The 18,055-nt window shown below is 39.9% G+C and overlaps 2 protein-coding genes across 4 annotated transcripts in view; both read left to right on the top strand.

Moving 5' to 3' along the window:
- The window catches only part of LOC121891790, a 38,395-nt gene extending 25,807 nt beyond the window's left edge, over positions 1–12,588 (top strand). The window contains exons 7-8 of the mRNA XM_042404355.1: positions 11,959–12,061; positions 12,434–12,588. Of these exons, the coding sequence (XP_042260289.1) occupies positions 11,959–12,021 (63 nt within the window). The 3' untranslated portion in view covers positions 12,022–12,061; positions 12,434–12,588. The remainder of the gene's footprint in view (positions 1–11,958; positions 12,062–12,433) is intronic.
- LOC121891789 (interleukin-1 receptor accessory protein-like 1) overlaps positions 4,827–18,055 on the top strand; it is a 301,317-nt gene continuing 288,088 nt past the window's right edge. For all 3 annotated transcript variants that reach the window (XM_042404354.1, XM_042404349.1, XM_042404351.1), the window contains exon 1: positions 4,827–4,921. The gene's annotated coding sequence lies outside the window, so the exon portion shown is untranslated. The remainder of the gene's footprint in view (positions 4,922–18,055) is intronic.

Here is an 18,055-nt window from a genome sequence, read left to right as displayed (position 1 = left end):
ACTCGTGAGGAGTATTTCATCCAATCACAGAGCTTGAAGTAACGTGCTAAAGATAATGCTTTGCAGAGACAGAGACAACTGTTAAAATTTGTGATGATTTCGGGTAAATTTTGGAATTAATTTGGAAACTACCATTTACTACAGTGGCTGAAGCTCATGGGTATTGTGCTATTTAAAGCCATGACAAACTCATGAAGAAAGTTGAAAAGTGAATTCAAACTGATCGTCAAAGAAAATAAAGTGTTTCCATGTTGAGTAAAAATGAGGACACTATTCTAAAAAAAACTTGGAAAAAGAATTGACAGTACAATTTAGATTGAGTATTCAAAGCTGCTCTTCTTTCAAGAGAGTAACTTTGAGAACCCAACATTTTTTGAACTTTCTTTATTCTTAGGATGAACTACTATATGTCCGTGCTTTGATGCTGGAGAACAAGTTGAAAACAAAAGAAGCAGAAATAGCCAGCAGCCATTCCTAAATCCCAATCCACACCTGATTCTATGAGCATAAATAATACAAAAATTGAATGCATGCAGTTTCTTGGGGTTGCAATCTTCTATTTTTACAAAATACCAGCAAGGCATCTATTCCCAGCTTTATTGTCAAGGGATAAAGGGTTTTCTTCGCCTTTTTTTGCCAGCTGTACATATTGATAGCAGACAGTTAGACACTGCTCACAGTGCCACGGTCTGGACACTTATTCCAGCATCCCTTGGCTATATTGTATGTCAGAAGATAGGATGTGCAATATTCTCAGACCAAGAAATGAATCCACAGAGATTTCTTTGTGGCTTGTCCAGATAATCCTTTGGTCAAAGAAAAGGAAACCCTCTGCCTTCGCTCGAGGCATCAGGGGGATTTCTCAGAGGAGGTCGTTTTCATTTCAATTGCGGTTTATACTTGTGGCTCCTGTTTACCTTGCTACGATCCAGTTACGAGATATGGAGTGAATGGCTGAGTACCTCAAGTAGAAAGCACTCTAGGTAAATCAGCAAAGATCGATTCAAGGATAAACTTTCATTTTTTTTATTAATTGGATTGATATGTTTGGCAATGTCAAGACAAAGGAAAGGGGTGGAAGGGGAAGGGAAGGGAAGGGAAGGAGAGGAACTCAATTTTAGGCATTTCCTCTGCAATTTACTGGCCAGGGAAGAGTAAATATCTCTTTTTCATTATTTAAGTTCCCCGGGGCTGTCAGCATCCAAACCCCTAAGATTTAAACTGAAAAAAAATATTGTCTGATGTGGTCTGAATGCTGAATAAAACTGAAACTATTTCCTTATCAGAGATGTTTTCATGTTGGATGGTCTGTGTGTGTGTGTGTGTGTGTGTGTGTGTGTGTGTGTGTGTGTTTATGCTTATGGGCACGCATACAGGCGTGTTTGTGTGTGACAAGGCACTGAGTTGCTCCCATTCCTAGAAGCCCCCCGGGCGCTGGGGAGCATCTGCAGCCCTCTCTTTTCCATATGCCCCGTGCCTCTCAGTCTCACTCAATCATTAATTCAGGGTAATTATGAATTAACAAGCCACCATCACTCTTTTCCCTGTCAGATCAGCCTGATTTTTATCCCTTTTTTATGATTTCTACATTTGAAGAAAGCTTCTAATTATTTAGGCAAAGCTGTCTCAGGTGGACTGTTTGGTATGATGATGCTGCAGATACAGTTGCTATAGCAATATTTTGTTTTCAATTAGTTAATTAGATTGTCCCTTTTTTTGGGAAATTCTCAATCTGGGTTTCACATAATCAAACTTCTTGTACTATTTGATGGTGTCACTTTTTCATGTGGTACAACCACAGCTGAGGGTGGAAGAAATATGGATATGTTGAAAAAGAAGTAGCCAAAAAAACCCATTTTCCTGATGTGCATGTATAGTATGTATCGAATTGCAGCACAACCGCAAATAATCTTCATTTCAGAGTACATGCTCATTTCCCCAAAGTTTGTGAGACCGTGATGGATGTTCTCCCCAGGTGGCAAAGAGAACAGGCCTCCCCTTGAGCGGGTTGGGGTTCACTGTGTTGCTCAGAAACACACGACAGGACAGATGCTTGCCAACATGGGGGCCTGAGCAAAGCATCCTCCAGTTGAAGGGCGGTCTCCTTAATCACCATGACACCCCGCTGCTCTGTTGTTCTGGCAAAACAATGTAGACACAAACAGACAGAGTAAACTTGATTAGAAATGTTCTGTTGGGATTGAGATTTACAAGCTTCAAGCTGCTTTTTGGGGGGTGTCTGACTCTGAGTCTGGATCACAGCAAAGTACTATTGCATGACAATACAGTGCAATACAACTACAGGGTTTTTTTGACTAGACTAATGAGTATACACAGCCTTACACTGTTGTTGAAGTCAAAAACTGTTTTTTCTCATTGAAAGTCTGATGTGTTTCTCTCAAACCTTCTTGGGAGTCTGTTAAAATTTGTAAAATTGAGCAGGATGGACAACAAAAAAGATCCCAATTCAGCTTAGTTTAGTTCACCACATGTATACAACATATCTAAGACAGGATCAAGACTTAAATAGACAAGATATATAAGAAGAATTCACTTTGACCTTTACCATTTGCTATGATAATTAAAATATAAAGTTAAGTTCTGAATGTAAGGTGTGTCTGCTGATTTTATAAAACAACTATCACCACCTTCAGGGGGTGAGCCAGTCTACACCCAGTGGTATAGACTTTTATTAAAAAGCAGCTCTGAAATATTACTTTTTAGTGAAATGTGACAGTGATTTAATAAAATCTGAAAATCACATTTGAGTGGGACTTAAAAGGGGTAAGTCCCACCGGTCTTCACATGCACATTAATTTGTGATTTAACCCTTAATGCTCTCTCATAATATGGAGTGAAATCTGATTATTTGAATAACGATCGGGCATGTCCCTCCCTTTGGCTCAAGTACAGGGATATTCATTAAAGATAAAAGCAGGCCTTAAAGGCACAGGTAACTCAAAATTGTGAATTGTAGCTAAATAAGTCTTGCCATCAACTACTAGCAATGTGATAAATTGCTGATAATTACTCCTTTGTTATCCGTTTACTTACATTTTGACTGTGGGAAAGTAACCTACAACACGTGGCTTTATTGTTTGTTGTTGTGGTCCTCTTGTTTTTTTTTTGTTTTTTTGCATTCCATCCTAAATCACCAAAGTCCATAAACTAAGTAAAGATAGTAGAGGTAAGTCGTCCTGGTGCAACAAAACTTAACAGTGGGAAAATTAGACTGTTACTGCCCACCCAGTCCTAATTAAACAAATTAAGGTTTGTCATAACATTTCCGCTAGATTGGTCTTAAACTTGAGAGAATATAATACCTCACCTGTCCACTATGTGCCCTCAGTGAGGTTGTCTGCTTCCTCACATCACATGACTGCTGTTTACCTGCCACCTGCCTGCACAGCTGTTCCTAATTAGCTCGTTAGCTTCTCTAGGAGATAGTGGTGGCATTTTCTGCAGACCCTTTGTCAGATCGTCTGAAGAGCTTTAGCAGCTGAGCCATCTCATTTACCTTGAAGGCCAGCTTTCATACATGCTGCCGTCAGTTGTGTTACAACTGTTTGCCTGATCCTGCCCACGTGTTGCCAACCGTAAGCTCCCCTAATGATCAAGTAAACTCTGTTTTAACCTTTTATACTCTGTCTCTCAAGCTAACTGTTGGCTTTAATCTTTGTTCCTTGTCATTTTTAATATTGCTTCCTATGGAAATTCCCAATTGTCTTCACTGTCCAAGCAAAAGAGAGATATAGACAGGTGACTAGTGGCAAGTAAAATACCCTTGTGTAAAAACATAGTCATTACTGGAGCCAAGGATTTGTTGTTTTAGCTTTTGAATATTAGATGTAAGGCTCCTAGCTTGTTTTGTTGTTTTTCTGAGACTGACATTTGAAACTTGTTAAAAGCAAGAAATTATTATTTTTCGAAGGATTTTGGATTGTTTTCACCTATTTCGAGGTTCCAAATCTGATTTGAGTTGTACAGAACTGCATTACTTGGCAATAAGATTTCTTTGTAAAGGGAATATTTTAAATAAGTTTGATATGTATGTGTGTTGGAATTAGGGCTGATGTGCAGAATAGATTTATTCGTCCTCACAACGTACTTAGAGATCTATCCTTAATCTTTTGAAAACCACGCTGCTATCTTTTCCTGCCGCTTTCTGTGCTCCAGCTGCCCCAATCTGCAGGATTTTCTGCAGAACACATTCCACTATAATGATCCACTGAACCTGCTCAGCCACTCAGAATCTGTATTCTGCACCACGTACCATTCACATTTCACAAAATTGAGTCCTGATTGAAAAATTCTATAAAAGATTCCAATAAATGCTGTTTGAGTGTGACACGTGTTTACAAATAGCAGTTTGGGGCTTTTGTGCACAAACAGTAGACTCTCCAGCACATTACAAGTTGCACACATGCAGCCTTAGGGTAAAAAGAAAAAGAAAAAAAAAGAAAGAAATCTGCTGCCAACATCTGCTGCAGGTCTGGTGGGACGGAGTCAGCCCGCCCTGTGCAGACCTCTATTATCAGGTTTTGAAGTTGCCATAAGGCCCTGTGAAATGAGTCAAAAAATATTTGTGCTTGTATGCTCACGGTTATACTAAGGTTTTATTTTAATATTGTCCCGCAGAACACAAAACCACCTCAACTGTCCAGTATTTGGAGAATGAGACTCTCCTGATTGGTATTCAGTGCAGGGATTTTTACATCAGTGTCATTGAGGGAGGTAAGAAACTTTGAGGTTTTGGATTTACTCAAACTTGAAAAGAAAAAGACATGGTCTAAGTATATTATATGGTTCTTGTCCATCACAGGAAATTCATACATCATTGAGAAACATGTACATCATAGGAAGACAGAACATCTTCACAACGCTGTTTCAGCACTTGCCTTGAGGAAGATACATGCATTTGGTGAGTGCCATTCTTGCTTGATGCTCCCTTGGGGCTATATCAGAGTTTGACTGGGGATGTAGAGAAAACCTAATGAAATAGATACAGGAGGAGCAGGTGTGATCCAACTCCCAAAGGACTCTGAAATATAGGCCCAACAGAAAGGCTTATTCACTTCTTTGGATCGCTGTAGTGGATCAGGATTGCTCAGGTGTATTTTGAGGTGACATTTTTTAAACAATGGGCCAACTTTAAAGGATGAGCTACAGGGGTCTGATTCACTGGACAAACTACAGCGGCTCAGTGTGCTGTAATGAGCTGCAGGGGTTTCACTTGCTGAGCTAGCAGTAGTTGTCTGACTCAAATGACAAACATCAGGGTTCTGGCAGGGATGGCCTCTGAATACATTGTTGTCTGCCACAAATTCTTCATACTCATCAGGTTTAAAATCCCCCTTCACATCATCACCCTCCATCATCTGCATCCTTAGCCGCGTTCTCCATCTTCAGTCCATCGAGCTTGCCCAGTGTCCAGTCATCGCTGGTACAATAAAATCATGTCTCATACAACACTGCTCTCTCAAAAATGTAAAAAATCCTGATAAAATTAACATTTGAAACTAGAGTTTCTCATCACTGCCCTTCTCTCCCAGACAGACACCCCAGACACGATGCCCTAATTGCAATTCCTCTCAAAATAAGTGCTGCTAGATTTAAATTCCTTCAAAACGAAACCATGAGATATATTGAAGTTTAATTTGAATAAGCCAGCGCCAATGAAATGCAGGGCACATATCCAATCTCCATCAATGGGGAAAATTGTAAATGTAAAATGTAAATATAAGGCACACAGTTATCACACAATAGAAAAGTACTGAGAAGCATGAATAAGGATGGAGCCAGAGGGAGAGACAGCAACACCGAGGCCAAACAAGGTTATTTAAAATCTTCCACATCATCCAATTTAAAATGAGCCCACACATTTAAACTGTTCCCTCCATTGCACAGCTAAGGTCCTGCATGAAAATAAACTAGGAAAGTGTGCGTCCCAGACTGTGCAACCTGGTATTATGTCATTGTTTGAACAACAGAGCAATTTGGACTCATGTCTTTCTGGGAGCCAATCCCTAATTTCTAAACCTATTGAGCAATAAATAGTCTACAAACCAAGCAGGTGACTAAAGCGCTTAATCATGAAGCCTATTCTTTATAGTCTCCGTCTTGGTCAGGCAACTTAAGTGACTTCAAGGACATTCAGAAATCAGAGGTGGGCAGGTTCCGTTGCACTTTGACTGTTAATGTGTTGAATGGATGTGTTTTAATCATTTTCTGGCTTCAACCTTGGGCCCTGTCTGTGTGTGTTTTTAGATAACTTTGTTCCTATTTAATTAGAGCTACATAAAGCTCTAAGTGATGAAATTTTCAGCACCGTCCATAGCCGTGATAGGTCAGAAAATAACCATTTAACTAAAGTTTTTGTGGTTGCCTAACCTTTTCATTTGGCAACCACATTTAAATGGCCTGTTCAGTCACTATATAATCCCTTCATATGTGGAAAGCAAGCAGCCTTCAGGTTATTCATGCCTACAACATGAAATCACATTTCCAGAAATGTGGTGAGGTTGTGTACAATGTCCAGAACTAATTCTGGGAATACATGCATATACATATTTTATGCAGTTTTCAAAGGACATGAAGTTGAAGTGCTAGTGTCGGTAAAATTATAGAGTTGTGTGATCCTGCTGCTGTCAGTGCCATCTTCGTGCATTCACCCACATGCTGTCCTTGAGATGGAAAGCGCTGCTAAGTGAGAGCTGCTCACCTTGGGTGTGATGGATTGTCGTTCATTTCAGGGAGCTTATGATAATGGCCACCCCTGCCCCTGCTTTGTGAATGGGGTCATGTATCCGCTGGGCCTTTTTTGTCCCCACACTCGGACACCGCAATTCCCTCCCACAATTCCTCTCTGGGGGTTTTAATTCACTTTTGCTGGGAGCACGTTCACAGATAGTTTGAATCAGACGAGGGAAACCATTAGGAGCACTGTAATGCAGTTTTTGGCAAGAGTGAGACCTGAGCATTCATTATGCTGGTCCTTCTTTATTTAGGAGCAACTTCATCAGCAAGCCCTTGTCATTTAAGGACAAAAACTCAGTTTTTTTAATCTTATTTGTTTTTTACAGAGTAGTTGCCAGCAGGAGAAACACAGAACATTTCAAGCCTAACTTCTTTGTCACTGCTGTATCAGTCATAATAAATCGAGGAACAATAAACAGATCACCATTTCTGTTTCTTTGGCTTGTGTTCCCTTTTGTAAGATGAACTGGGCAGCTTTTTCAACCCTGAATTATGCATTTAATTTTTCGCTAAATAGAATTACAGTCATAAAACACAGTGCTGAAGTGAAGATTTTTAACATGCCAAATGTAGCCTAGCTGTAAGAAAATTGATTGCTAAAACCAAATAGGGGAAAGCAAAAATTCATTGGTGTTATCACCACTTATGTGAGTGGCTCTATAATTTCGAATTTAAGGCCGTGACATCTATTTTTATTATTATTTATGAGAACGGAGAATGGCTTTTAGCTTGGGGTCTAAAGTATTTGACAACACTAATACACAGTATTCTTCTGTTGACATGAAAATAAACTCTTCATACTAAATGAGCATCTGTATTCCTCTCCCCACACACTCTACTCGCTCTGAGTGCCTTCTCTTGAAATTGCTGCTTGCTCATAGCAGCCTCTTTCTCATGACGTGATCTGGTAATCCATCTTCAAAGCCCCCCACCCCCCTCCTCTTTCGCTCTCCTGGGTTATCGTAGGCGGATGTGCTGTTGCCCGAATATCATATGCATGAAAAATTTGCCATCCCTGCACTTTTTTGCTTCGTATGTTGCAGCGCAGCAGTTGATGGATAGAATGTGTCACTTGGTGCAGTGCTCAGGGCAAGAGACATGCTTTTGGAGGTGGGGGTTTGTCCCTGAGAGTCAAGGGACTGGAGACTGGAAAGTAAAGGCCAAAGACCTGGCCGCTTTGCTAGCGTTAACTACCATGACCTGACAGGGACACAAAATTCACGAGAGACAGACGTGTCTCTAGATTATCTCGGCTGAGGTCCCAGACAAAAAAAAATCTATTATTTAAACTCAGCTGCTTCGTTTGAGTAAAATATACTACAGAATCTTTGCAGCATAAAAAACATCTTTGCTTTATGCTGTTGATCTGAAAACCACAAAGGTGTACTGAAGTTGTTGTAGTTCAGCTTCTGCAGTTTGACTGTCACTTTACTTTTGTTGTCAGAGATGCACAGCTGCTGTTTTGCATTTTAAAATGCTAATAAAACTTTCTGTAAGTGTTGAATATTTGGCTTATGAAATATTTAAAAGATGGCATATTTCATTAGCTACATGCAATGCATATTTATAGAAATAAACTATAAACTTTTGTAACCAAAAGTACCAAACCCAGAATGTTCATTTGACCTCATTAATGTAGGGCTGCAATCATTATTTTCCTCAACAATTATCCTATTTGTAATTTTTTGATTCATTGCTTAGCCTTGTAATCTACTAAATGTCTACTATGTGATGAATGTCCATTACAAGTTCTCAGAGTCCAAGATTATGCATTAATATATATACCTTCTTATAATTTCTTCCATCAACAGTTCAGCCTCAAAGGTCAATTAATTTCCAATGATATAAAACAAAGAAGACCAGCAAATCTCCACATTTGAGAAGCTGGAACTGGCTTTTTTACTTTATAAATTATGATCATTTATCAAATTAAATTAATTTTCAGCACTACTTTATATATCAAATCCATACTGTATCAGTGTATTAAGCCTAAACCTGAGCAAATTCCTTGCAGAGGTTTGCAATATATTCCACTCAGGAAATGACCGTCTCTAGGAGCTGACTGGTCGGATTCAGAGTGTGGCTGACTCGCTCTTCTGAGCAAGCAATGGCCAAGGCGGCCTTCAGCACTTACAGGTCCTGATGATATTATTTCAACAGGCTCTCAGTGGCGTGGAGAGTCATTGCAGTGGTTTAGAGCTAATGGGCCAGATGTAAGAGCCACCTGGTCAGTGCCGGGCCTCCGTATGCTGCCATTGACGGAGCCAGTCATGCAGAGCCGAGGCTGGGCTGTCTGCTGCTCGCCATTTCTCAGGCACAAAGCTTATTGCAGCTCATTTAGAAAAGCTTCTGTGCTCATCACAGTGACATTCTTTTGCAGCTTTTTTGTGCATCTGAGTGTGGAATCTGCACTGGCATTTAAAGGTACTACTTTTTGTAATTATAACTTGAAACCAGTATAATTATTTTTTCTTATTATCATGACATTAACACATCTTAAGCTTAAGGACCTCCTGTCGTCCCAGGGCTGATAAAAAATGGATTGGGGAGGATGTAAATTCATTTTGGGATGTTGGAAAAAAAAACCTGCTAATGTTACAATGAACAGTGATGAGAATTAAACTGTCTGCAAGTTTTGTGTAGCACACACAATTCTTATTAAACCTCTTTGAAAACATACACACACACACACATGCACGAACATTGGTTAGACCCGCAAAATCCTGTCAGATGCCTGTCACTGCAGGTATTCACTGTCAGAGTGATACACAATGGCAGTGGGGGCCTGTGGTGGGATACTGCAATTTTTCTACATTACATTGAGAAAATAAACAGCAGAGCCAGACCCTGAACCACCAGCCTCTGTCCTCATGACAGCCACAGCTGCAAAGGGGAGTTCAACCCAGGTTTATGAGGTGAGCTTGCTAGTATTAATGTTAACGTTACCAGTTAACTTTAGACTGTTTGGTGTTAACAGTAATGTTACTGTTGTTTGCTTGCTTGCTAGCTAACGAGTCAGCAGCCGATGTTTGCATTTACAGTGAGCTGATGATAACGTTAATGTTAGGCAATGTTAACTATGAGGAGTCAAAATTCTGCAACAACTCAAATGATGTTACTAACATTAAACACACCACTTACTTACTTACTCCTCTTCATCCTCTGTGGGACATAAGGCTGTAATGAGATCTCTCCATTTTGTCCTTAGCAACATGTTGCCCTCTCCCCATGACAAGTTTATCTTGTCCAATTCCTCCAAATTAGACACACCAGCTAACTAGAAAACTCCGTAACATTAGTAATATTTGTCTCTTGAAGAACATTAATGCAATGTCCCAAGACAATTTCAGTTCAGCTACAGTTTCAGTTCAGTTAGCCAGCATGTAGCAAGCCAACAGGTGTGCTCTGTGTGTTTGTGTGTGTGTGTGTGTGTGTGTGTGTGTGTGTGTGTGTGTGTGTGTGTGTGTATGTATGTGTGTGTGTCATAGACTACTTTCAGTGACAAATTTCAGACTTCAGACCAGTTAAGGTGTGTCCCCAATTGCGAAAAAGCTGATTTTTGGGTCAGTGGTTAAGGTTAGGGTAAGTCTCCAGGAAATTAATGTAAGTCTATGTAATGTCCTCAAAAGTGACCATGATCTGATATGTGTGTGTCTGTATGTGTTTATGTGTGTGACAGAAACCGGTCCCCGCCTACTCTCATTCTGTTCAGTTTCTCGCTGTATGTAGAGAGAGTGTGTGTGTGTGTGTGTACTTGACAGGGGAAACAAAAAGAGTGTGTAAGTAGTGTCTTGTAAACATATGCATTTGTTGGCAAACCTATTGCATCATATGAATCTTGTTCTTTAGGTTTAACTAGCAAATAAGTACTAAGTACAAATCAATGAATGAATATAGTAAGGTTATCACTTCTCTACTGATTAAGTTAAATTGATGTATTTTCTTTAAAGCCATGTGACTATACTGTAGGCTATACACTGTATAGTGAACCTATTACTTTTCTATTTGCGGATTGCCTCAAATGCCTCAAGCTCAAGGAAATATGAGGCAAAAAGAAAACGCAAATGGTTGCTAGAGTGGAAGAAAACCGTGCCATTTGCTGAATATGATGCAGGGACGGGCATGATGTTGTGCAAACGCTGTTGTGTTTTTCCCAGTCTTGCAAAAGGGAACAACCTTTTTGTTGGTGGCAAAATACGGATAAAAAAACTCCAAGAAAATAGCAGAACAACATCTCATTCTGACTGTGAGGGAGCTCAGCCTGCAAAAGAAAACCCAAGCAGAACACACATGGCTTGTGTGCTACAACGTATGTCAGAGACTGTCAGATAAAAGATGATTAAGCTATTCAATATAGCTTACTTCATGGCAAGAGAAGAAGCACCCTTCACCATGTTTCCAAACCGAGTTGACTTACATCTCGAAAATGGTCTGTACTTGGCAACACGTACAAGACTGACAATGCCTGTCACACCTTTGTCCAGGCCATAGGTCGATCTATGAGGGATGACCTGGCGAAAAAACTAAAGAACACACACCTCTTCTCTGTCATGTCTGATTCCAGTGTTGATTCATTCCATGAAGGACCAGGAGATGGTCTATGTGACATATGTGGAAGATGGCAAACCTGTCAATCATTTTGTGGACATTGTTTCATTGGAGCATGTCCACAACCAAGGCATCCTTGACGCCATACTTGTTGGTTTGAGGAATGTGGCCCTGACAGAGCAGGACCTGAAATCCCGGATGGTTGGCTTTGCAATGGAGTGGCAGCCAAGCTGAAACAACTGTGTCCCTCACTTGTACCAATCTGGTGTGTGGCTCACAGATTGGAGCTGTCAGCACTTGACAGTATCACATAAGTGCCTCTGCTGGCTGAATTGAAGGAGGCACTGAGTGGTGTTTACAAGCACTGCTCCCACTCTGCAAAGGCTTCCCATGAGCTCCATGCACTGGGGAAAGCCATGGGCATAGATGTGGTCAAATCAGGCAACATTGATGGGACAAGATGGCTTCCACAGGGCTCTGGAAGGTTTGATGAAGAACTTCAAAGTCACCCTGGTTCACTTTGAGAGCCATGCTAGTGTTCCAAATGACAGGGAGGCCAATGCAGTAATGAAAGGGACAGCATGTTCCATTCATCAGTCCCTGACACAGTACAAGATGGTGATGTTCATTCACTTGGTGTTGGACATTCTTCAGGAGCTGAAGCAGCTCAGCCTGCTGTTTCAGAGGGATGGACTAACCTTGCAGATGGTCTTGTGATGGACTACAAATGACAACACTGTCACTTGTAGCCATGCAGGTCAGTAACATTTATTTTGTTAATTGTTGAACATTATTATTTTCTATGTGAATTGCTATAACTGGTATTTACTGTATGAGCCCTAAATATGAAAAACTGTAAAGATATTTTGTAACTTGTGATTATATTATTGAAAAACTGTTTTGCTGTGATTTTATAAGAAGAAATATTTTAAATGTGAATAATGTAAGCCTATGCAATATGAAAGGTCACACATTTTCAGTGTCATAGTAAATATTTCATATTATACACATTTCAAATATTTATTATTATAATTGCAATATAATATACTTTGAAAGTTTTTCATTTTTATGGATTACAATAGTAAAGAGTAAAATAAAGTTCTTTCTTTCTTTTTTATTACAAACTCAGACAAACCCAGGCCAAAGGCTACAGAAGGTACTGGATGAGGCTGGACCTGGAAACACCTGGCAGAATGTCCAGCTCAACAGGAATGAAATGGACAATTCCACCTTCAACTCACTACAGCTCCATGTTATTAATAAAAATAACAATAATGCACGCACTATTCACTGTTGTTGACAGACTGACAAACCCCTCAGCATCAGTCCCTCCTGAACTGCTCTCCACCAAGTCATGCAATGACTTTGGATCTTTTTTCATAGATACAATACTGAGGATAAGACAAACAGTGTGTAACTCCATCTCGGGCAAAATGGCTATGTTGCCTGTGCCACAGCATAAAATCACTTTTTCACCCCCTAGATTATGCAACCTTGACAAAAATTGTCCAACACCTTAGACCAACTATTTGCTGCCTTGACACTCATCCTACACACTTCTTTAAATATGTTTTTGACTGTGAAGCATCATATGTACTACAAATAGTCAGTAGTTCTCTTCAGTCACGCCTTTTTCCAAGGGCCTTGAAGACTTCAATTATTAAACCACTTAAAAAACTCTAATTTGGATGCCTCAGTAATAAATAACTACAGGCCCATATCAAACCTACATTTTTTAGGAAAAATCATTGAAAAGGTTGTTTTTCAGCAACTCAAAGCTCTCTTGGTGCCAAACAATTTCTTCAATGCTTTTCAGTCTGGATTTTGAGCACACCACAGGACGGAGACTGCACTTGTGAAAATCAGTTTTGATATTACTGGATCTCAGTGCGGCATTCGCCATTGTTGACCATAAGATACTGCTTGACAGACTGGAAAAATGGGTGGGACTTTCTGGCACTGTGATAAATTGGTTCAAATCATATTTACAGGATAGGGACTACTTTGTGTCAATTGGCAATTATGAATCTGAGCAAACTAAAATCACATGTGGTGTTCCTCAAGGGTCCACTCTCGGTCCTCTTCTATTCAATATTTACATGTTCCCCCTTGCTCAGATTATGGAACATTGTAACAACATCTACCATACATATGCAGATGACACACAGCTCTACATAACAGTGTCACCACATGACTGCAGTCCCTTACATTTGCTGAAAAAGTGCATTGAACAAATCAATGAGTGGATGTGCCAGAATTTTCTACAACTGAGCACAGAAAAAACAGAAATAATTGTTTGTGGCTCCAAAGAAGAACAATTAAAAGTCAGTGCTTACTTTGACTCCATGACATTAAGATCTACAAATCAAGCCAGAAATCATGATGTAGTTATGGACTGTGACCTAAATTTCAACAGCCACATAAAAACAATTATAAAATCAGCCTAGAACCACCGTAAAAAACATAGCAAGAATTAAATTTTTGTCTAAACAAGATACAGAAAAAGTAGTTCATGTGTTTATTTTCAGCAGGCTAGACTATTGTAATTGTGTCCTCACAGGTCTTAGCAAAAAAATCAATCAGACAGCTGCAGCTCACTCAGAATGCTGCTGCCAGAGTCCTCACTAACACCAAGAAAATGGAACACATTACACTGGTCCTTAAATCACTACTGGCTTCCTGTGTGTCAAAGGGTAGATTTTAAAATCCTATTACTAGTCTATAAGCACTAAATGGTCTTGATCCCAAATACATTTCTGACTTACTTTTACGTTACAAAGCATCCAGACCCCTCAGGTCATCTGGGACAGGTTTACTCAATGTTCCCAGGATCAAAACCAAGCAAGACGAAGCAGCTTTTAGTTTCTATGCTCCCCACCTGTGTAACAAGCTTCCTGAGTATCTGAGGTCTGCTTAAACTGTCAGCTCATTTAAATCAGGGCTTCATCTTAAACTATTTATTTGCTTTATTTGCTTGTTTTTGCCCTTTTACTGTCTTTTAAATGCTATTTTTATGTTTTTGTCTTCTTTTTTTAATGTCTTTTAAATGCAACCTTAATGTCTTCTTAATGTCTTATTTTCCATGTATTTCTATGCCCTTGTAAAGCATTATGAATTGCCTTGTGTCTGAAAGGTGCTATATAAATAAAATTTCCTTACCTTGCCTCATCAACATCCTGTGTAGATTTGTCAGCACGCTTTTGGGATCTGGAGACAGGAATTCTGAAGGCAACTTCTGTCCTCTTTGATCTTTCTAACTGGCCAGAAGACACAGCTGAACTAGCAACATTTGTCAATGCTGTGCTCATTGAATTCATGGATGATTTCCAGACCATCCTTGCAGCATGTGGGGACTTTACTTCTGAAGCGGCTGCTAAGAGAGAGTGGCTTGACCTGAAAGTCCGCATTCAGCATCACTACAGGCACCTCAAACCCCAGGTGCTGTGGTGTTGGCTACTTCAGGGTGCTGTTGGAAGGGAAGACCAGTTTGAGTATATGAAGGTCATAGTGGAGATCCCACAAGTGTTCCCCATGAGTTCATCATGCTGTGAGTGTGGATTCTCCAGCATAAAGAGAATTAAGTCAGACTGGAGGCCTTGCTTGTCTAACGAGATGCTTACTGCTTCCTCCTGCACATGGCCCTCATGTACAGTGATTCAATGCAGAGAAAGCAGTCACCAAGTGGTGGAGTAGTGGCTGCAGGACCAAGAGAGCCCAGTTCCAAGACTAATTAGGCCTGGACCCACCCCGTTGCTGGCTCGGCAGCAGCTTGTCAAGCTCCATTAAAATGTTTTATCAGGATCTATTTTATGCATCATACTTTTCAGAGGTAAAAGTTTTCTGCTTCTTGAAAGCAGTTTTCATTTCATCCATTTTCCTCACTTTGTGAGAATCCTGTTTGTGGTGTGACTGATTTACCTCTAGTCTCTAATCGAATCATTTCGGATGAATTTAAATAAGGTTGATGATTGATCATCTAATCATTTTGTGTAATGTTTTATTTATGTCAGAAGGTCACTTTGAATGATTTTAACTAATGATAATGTAGGAAAACAAAGATTTTAAATTCGGGATGGTCCATGTTCATTTGGGGACAGCTTAGACTGTATTTTGGGATGGTTCCAGGAGGATGGTGAAAAAAGTTAGTTAAGAGCCCTGATCTTGACCTTTTTAAGAAAAGAGTTCATGGTGCAGAGCTCTGAAACCAAAATCCATCACTTTGAATCAGCCGCAGGCAACGTATGAATGCACTAAAAATTTCTGTCTATACATACCCAAGACGCAGACATGCTGCTATATCTGGTATGTGGAATGAGCCGTGCTTTTGGCAGCCCGCCCATTTAATTCATTTAACACTGAAGAAAACAGAGCACCTCTGGCAAACAGGGCAGTGGAAAATAGAGCTGTGAATCTTGATTGTGGAGGTAAATGAACAGATAGGTCTGGAGGTGTGTCATCTGTCTGTGAGCAGAGATGCATTAGTGTGGATACACCCCGTCACTTCTCAGTGTCCCCAGTAACCTCGCGGAGAAAACAACATAATGTGCATGAGGGTATTCTATTTAGATATTTATTCATCTACAATGTCATCAAAATGTGTCTGGATATACATAAAATGTAAAAGAAAATGTCCAAAGTTGCACTTTATGAGACAAAAGCATAATTCACACATAACTTCAGGCAAGCAATAATATTCTAGACAATGTAAGGCAGCGTGGTGTGTATGTATACTTGTTTAAATATTCATGGGAAGAGGGCAGGAGTGGTGTGTGGCTGGAGTGTGATTTACACCAGCAATAAGTTTGTGTCAGCGCAGAGGTCGGCAATGCCCCCGAGCAAACTTACAGAGCTGTGAATACAAGATGATAGCCTCCCACCAGTGATGACCTCTTAAACTGCTCAGCTATTCAAAATACTCTCACCTGTACAGTAACTCAGAGCCCTTTCTCCGAAATCGCACACATCAGGTTTATTTATAAAGCGATTAGTCAGGATCAAAATCAATAGTTTGGCAATACCGTATAAGTCTTTTGGGTTACTTCTGAGGCAGATGTATAAAACTCTGTATTGATATATGCAGTCACAGAAATACACACTATTTTCATCAGATTTATACAGCCTTGCATCAGATTTATACAGCCATACATATATGTGACTGTTTTATGAATCTCATTCACTAATTGTGTGCACATGTATAAGCCTGATCTCCAATCCTGCAGAGAGAGCCATTATATGCTTGCAGACATGCCTCTGTCTGCTCCACACTTCAGCAGTGTCAGAGCAGCCATTGCATATGCCTACATCAATTCATCACATACACTTCTGCAAACTAGCAGTTATCACAGCCATTCTGTATCTCAATCATCATCAGATGTTATAAAGATGTTTTACGTTATAGCATGTGTGCTTCACAATGTGTAAAATGAATAGAACGTAACACAAAAAATAGAAGAAATAAAGGCAGTACCAAACAACCTATTTTGTCATTTAGATTACAGGACTTATTGCATAATTTAAATTTCCAGGTGAGTTTATTGAAAAAAAATCATACATCATACTTACAAAAACAAACAGCTGTTACATATTTGATTTGTTCTCTCACCTTATTTTTCAATTTCCACTTCACTGTATCACACTCATACTATGTCAGAAGTTTGCATTAAGTCAAGATGTATGCATTTGGTGTTCACATTCTCACCGCTCGTTCTTGTACAAATACCAGTTTGTTGTGGGAAATGGCGTATGCATGGTTTTTGAATTTATGAATTGTTGCATTAACACACGGAACCAAGGTTGCTTATTTTGTTGTTGTGCACATTCTTTATGTAGAGTATGTAAAGGTTTTCAGATTTATTTTTTATAGCGCTGAATTTGAGATCAAACTCAAGAAGAGGTGGACAGTATATACTATCTAACTCAGCAGGTGAAGATACCTGTTGGTGTCCACATTAAATAAGCATGATCTTATGATATGATTTAATATTAATACTATTAACATAAAAAATGAATACCGAAATCTCTCCCTAGATTAAAAAGGGCTTAAAAGAAACAGAGTCAGAAAACCGCAATGCCCTTCTCACACCGGACCCTTAAAAGTGCCTCAGTCAAAGAGAACTGCTCTTCAAAGATGTGCACGACGAGACGTAAACATCACGGTACATCGGCCCTGTGTGCATCGCCAGCACTCCATCACCCATCACTGTCTGGGCCTTCCCCTCAGTCCTTAAATCTGGAGCGACAGGGTGTCACTGGGAAAACCCATTGAGCACACTGCGGGATGATGGCTTCATGCCCTTCTACATCACACCTTTGTTCCATCCTCCTCTTCGAGCCATGACAAGGTAGGGGACGAGTTATCACACCCGTCAGCTTTATGAGTCCCTGTCTGCCAGTGCCGCGGTAATAAAGTCAGTGTGCTGCTTCTTCAAAATGGGGTGAGTTGGAGCAAGTGATGGGAAATTGGTCAGCAGAGTGTCATTGAGGGGCAAAAAAAGTACATTCTGCGCCACTGGCTTCCTTGGATGCATTGTTGGTTTGATTAATAATATGAGGAGAAAACCCTCATTCCATCAGAGTATTTTCCACCTGAGAACCTGGCCATAAAAGCCCAAAATATCCCTGAATCCCTCAAAGCTCGATGAGGGAGGATTTATATTTATTGTCAAAGTGGATTTCCTTATTTAAATGAGTCTATATTAAGACTGCTGCAGGAAACTGGAATAGTATTTACTCTATCTCCCTGATGAAAATT

The sequence above is a fragment of the Thunnus maccoyii genome, chromosome 24 (genome assembly GCF_910596095.1).
Source record: "Thunnus maccoyii chromosome 24, fThuMac1.1, whole genome shotgun sequence".
Lineage (NCBI taxonomy): Eukaryota > Metazoa > Chordata > Actinopteri > Scombriformes > Scombridae > Thunnus > Thunnus maccoyii.
This window is presented reverse-complemented; position numbering and strand designations above follow the sequence as displayed.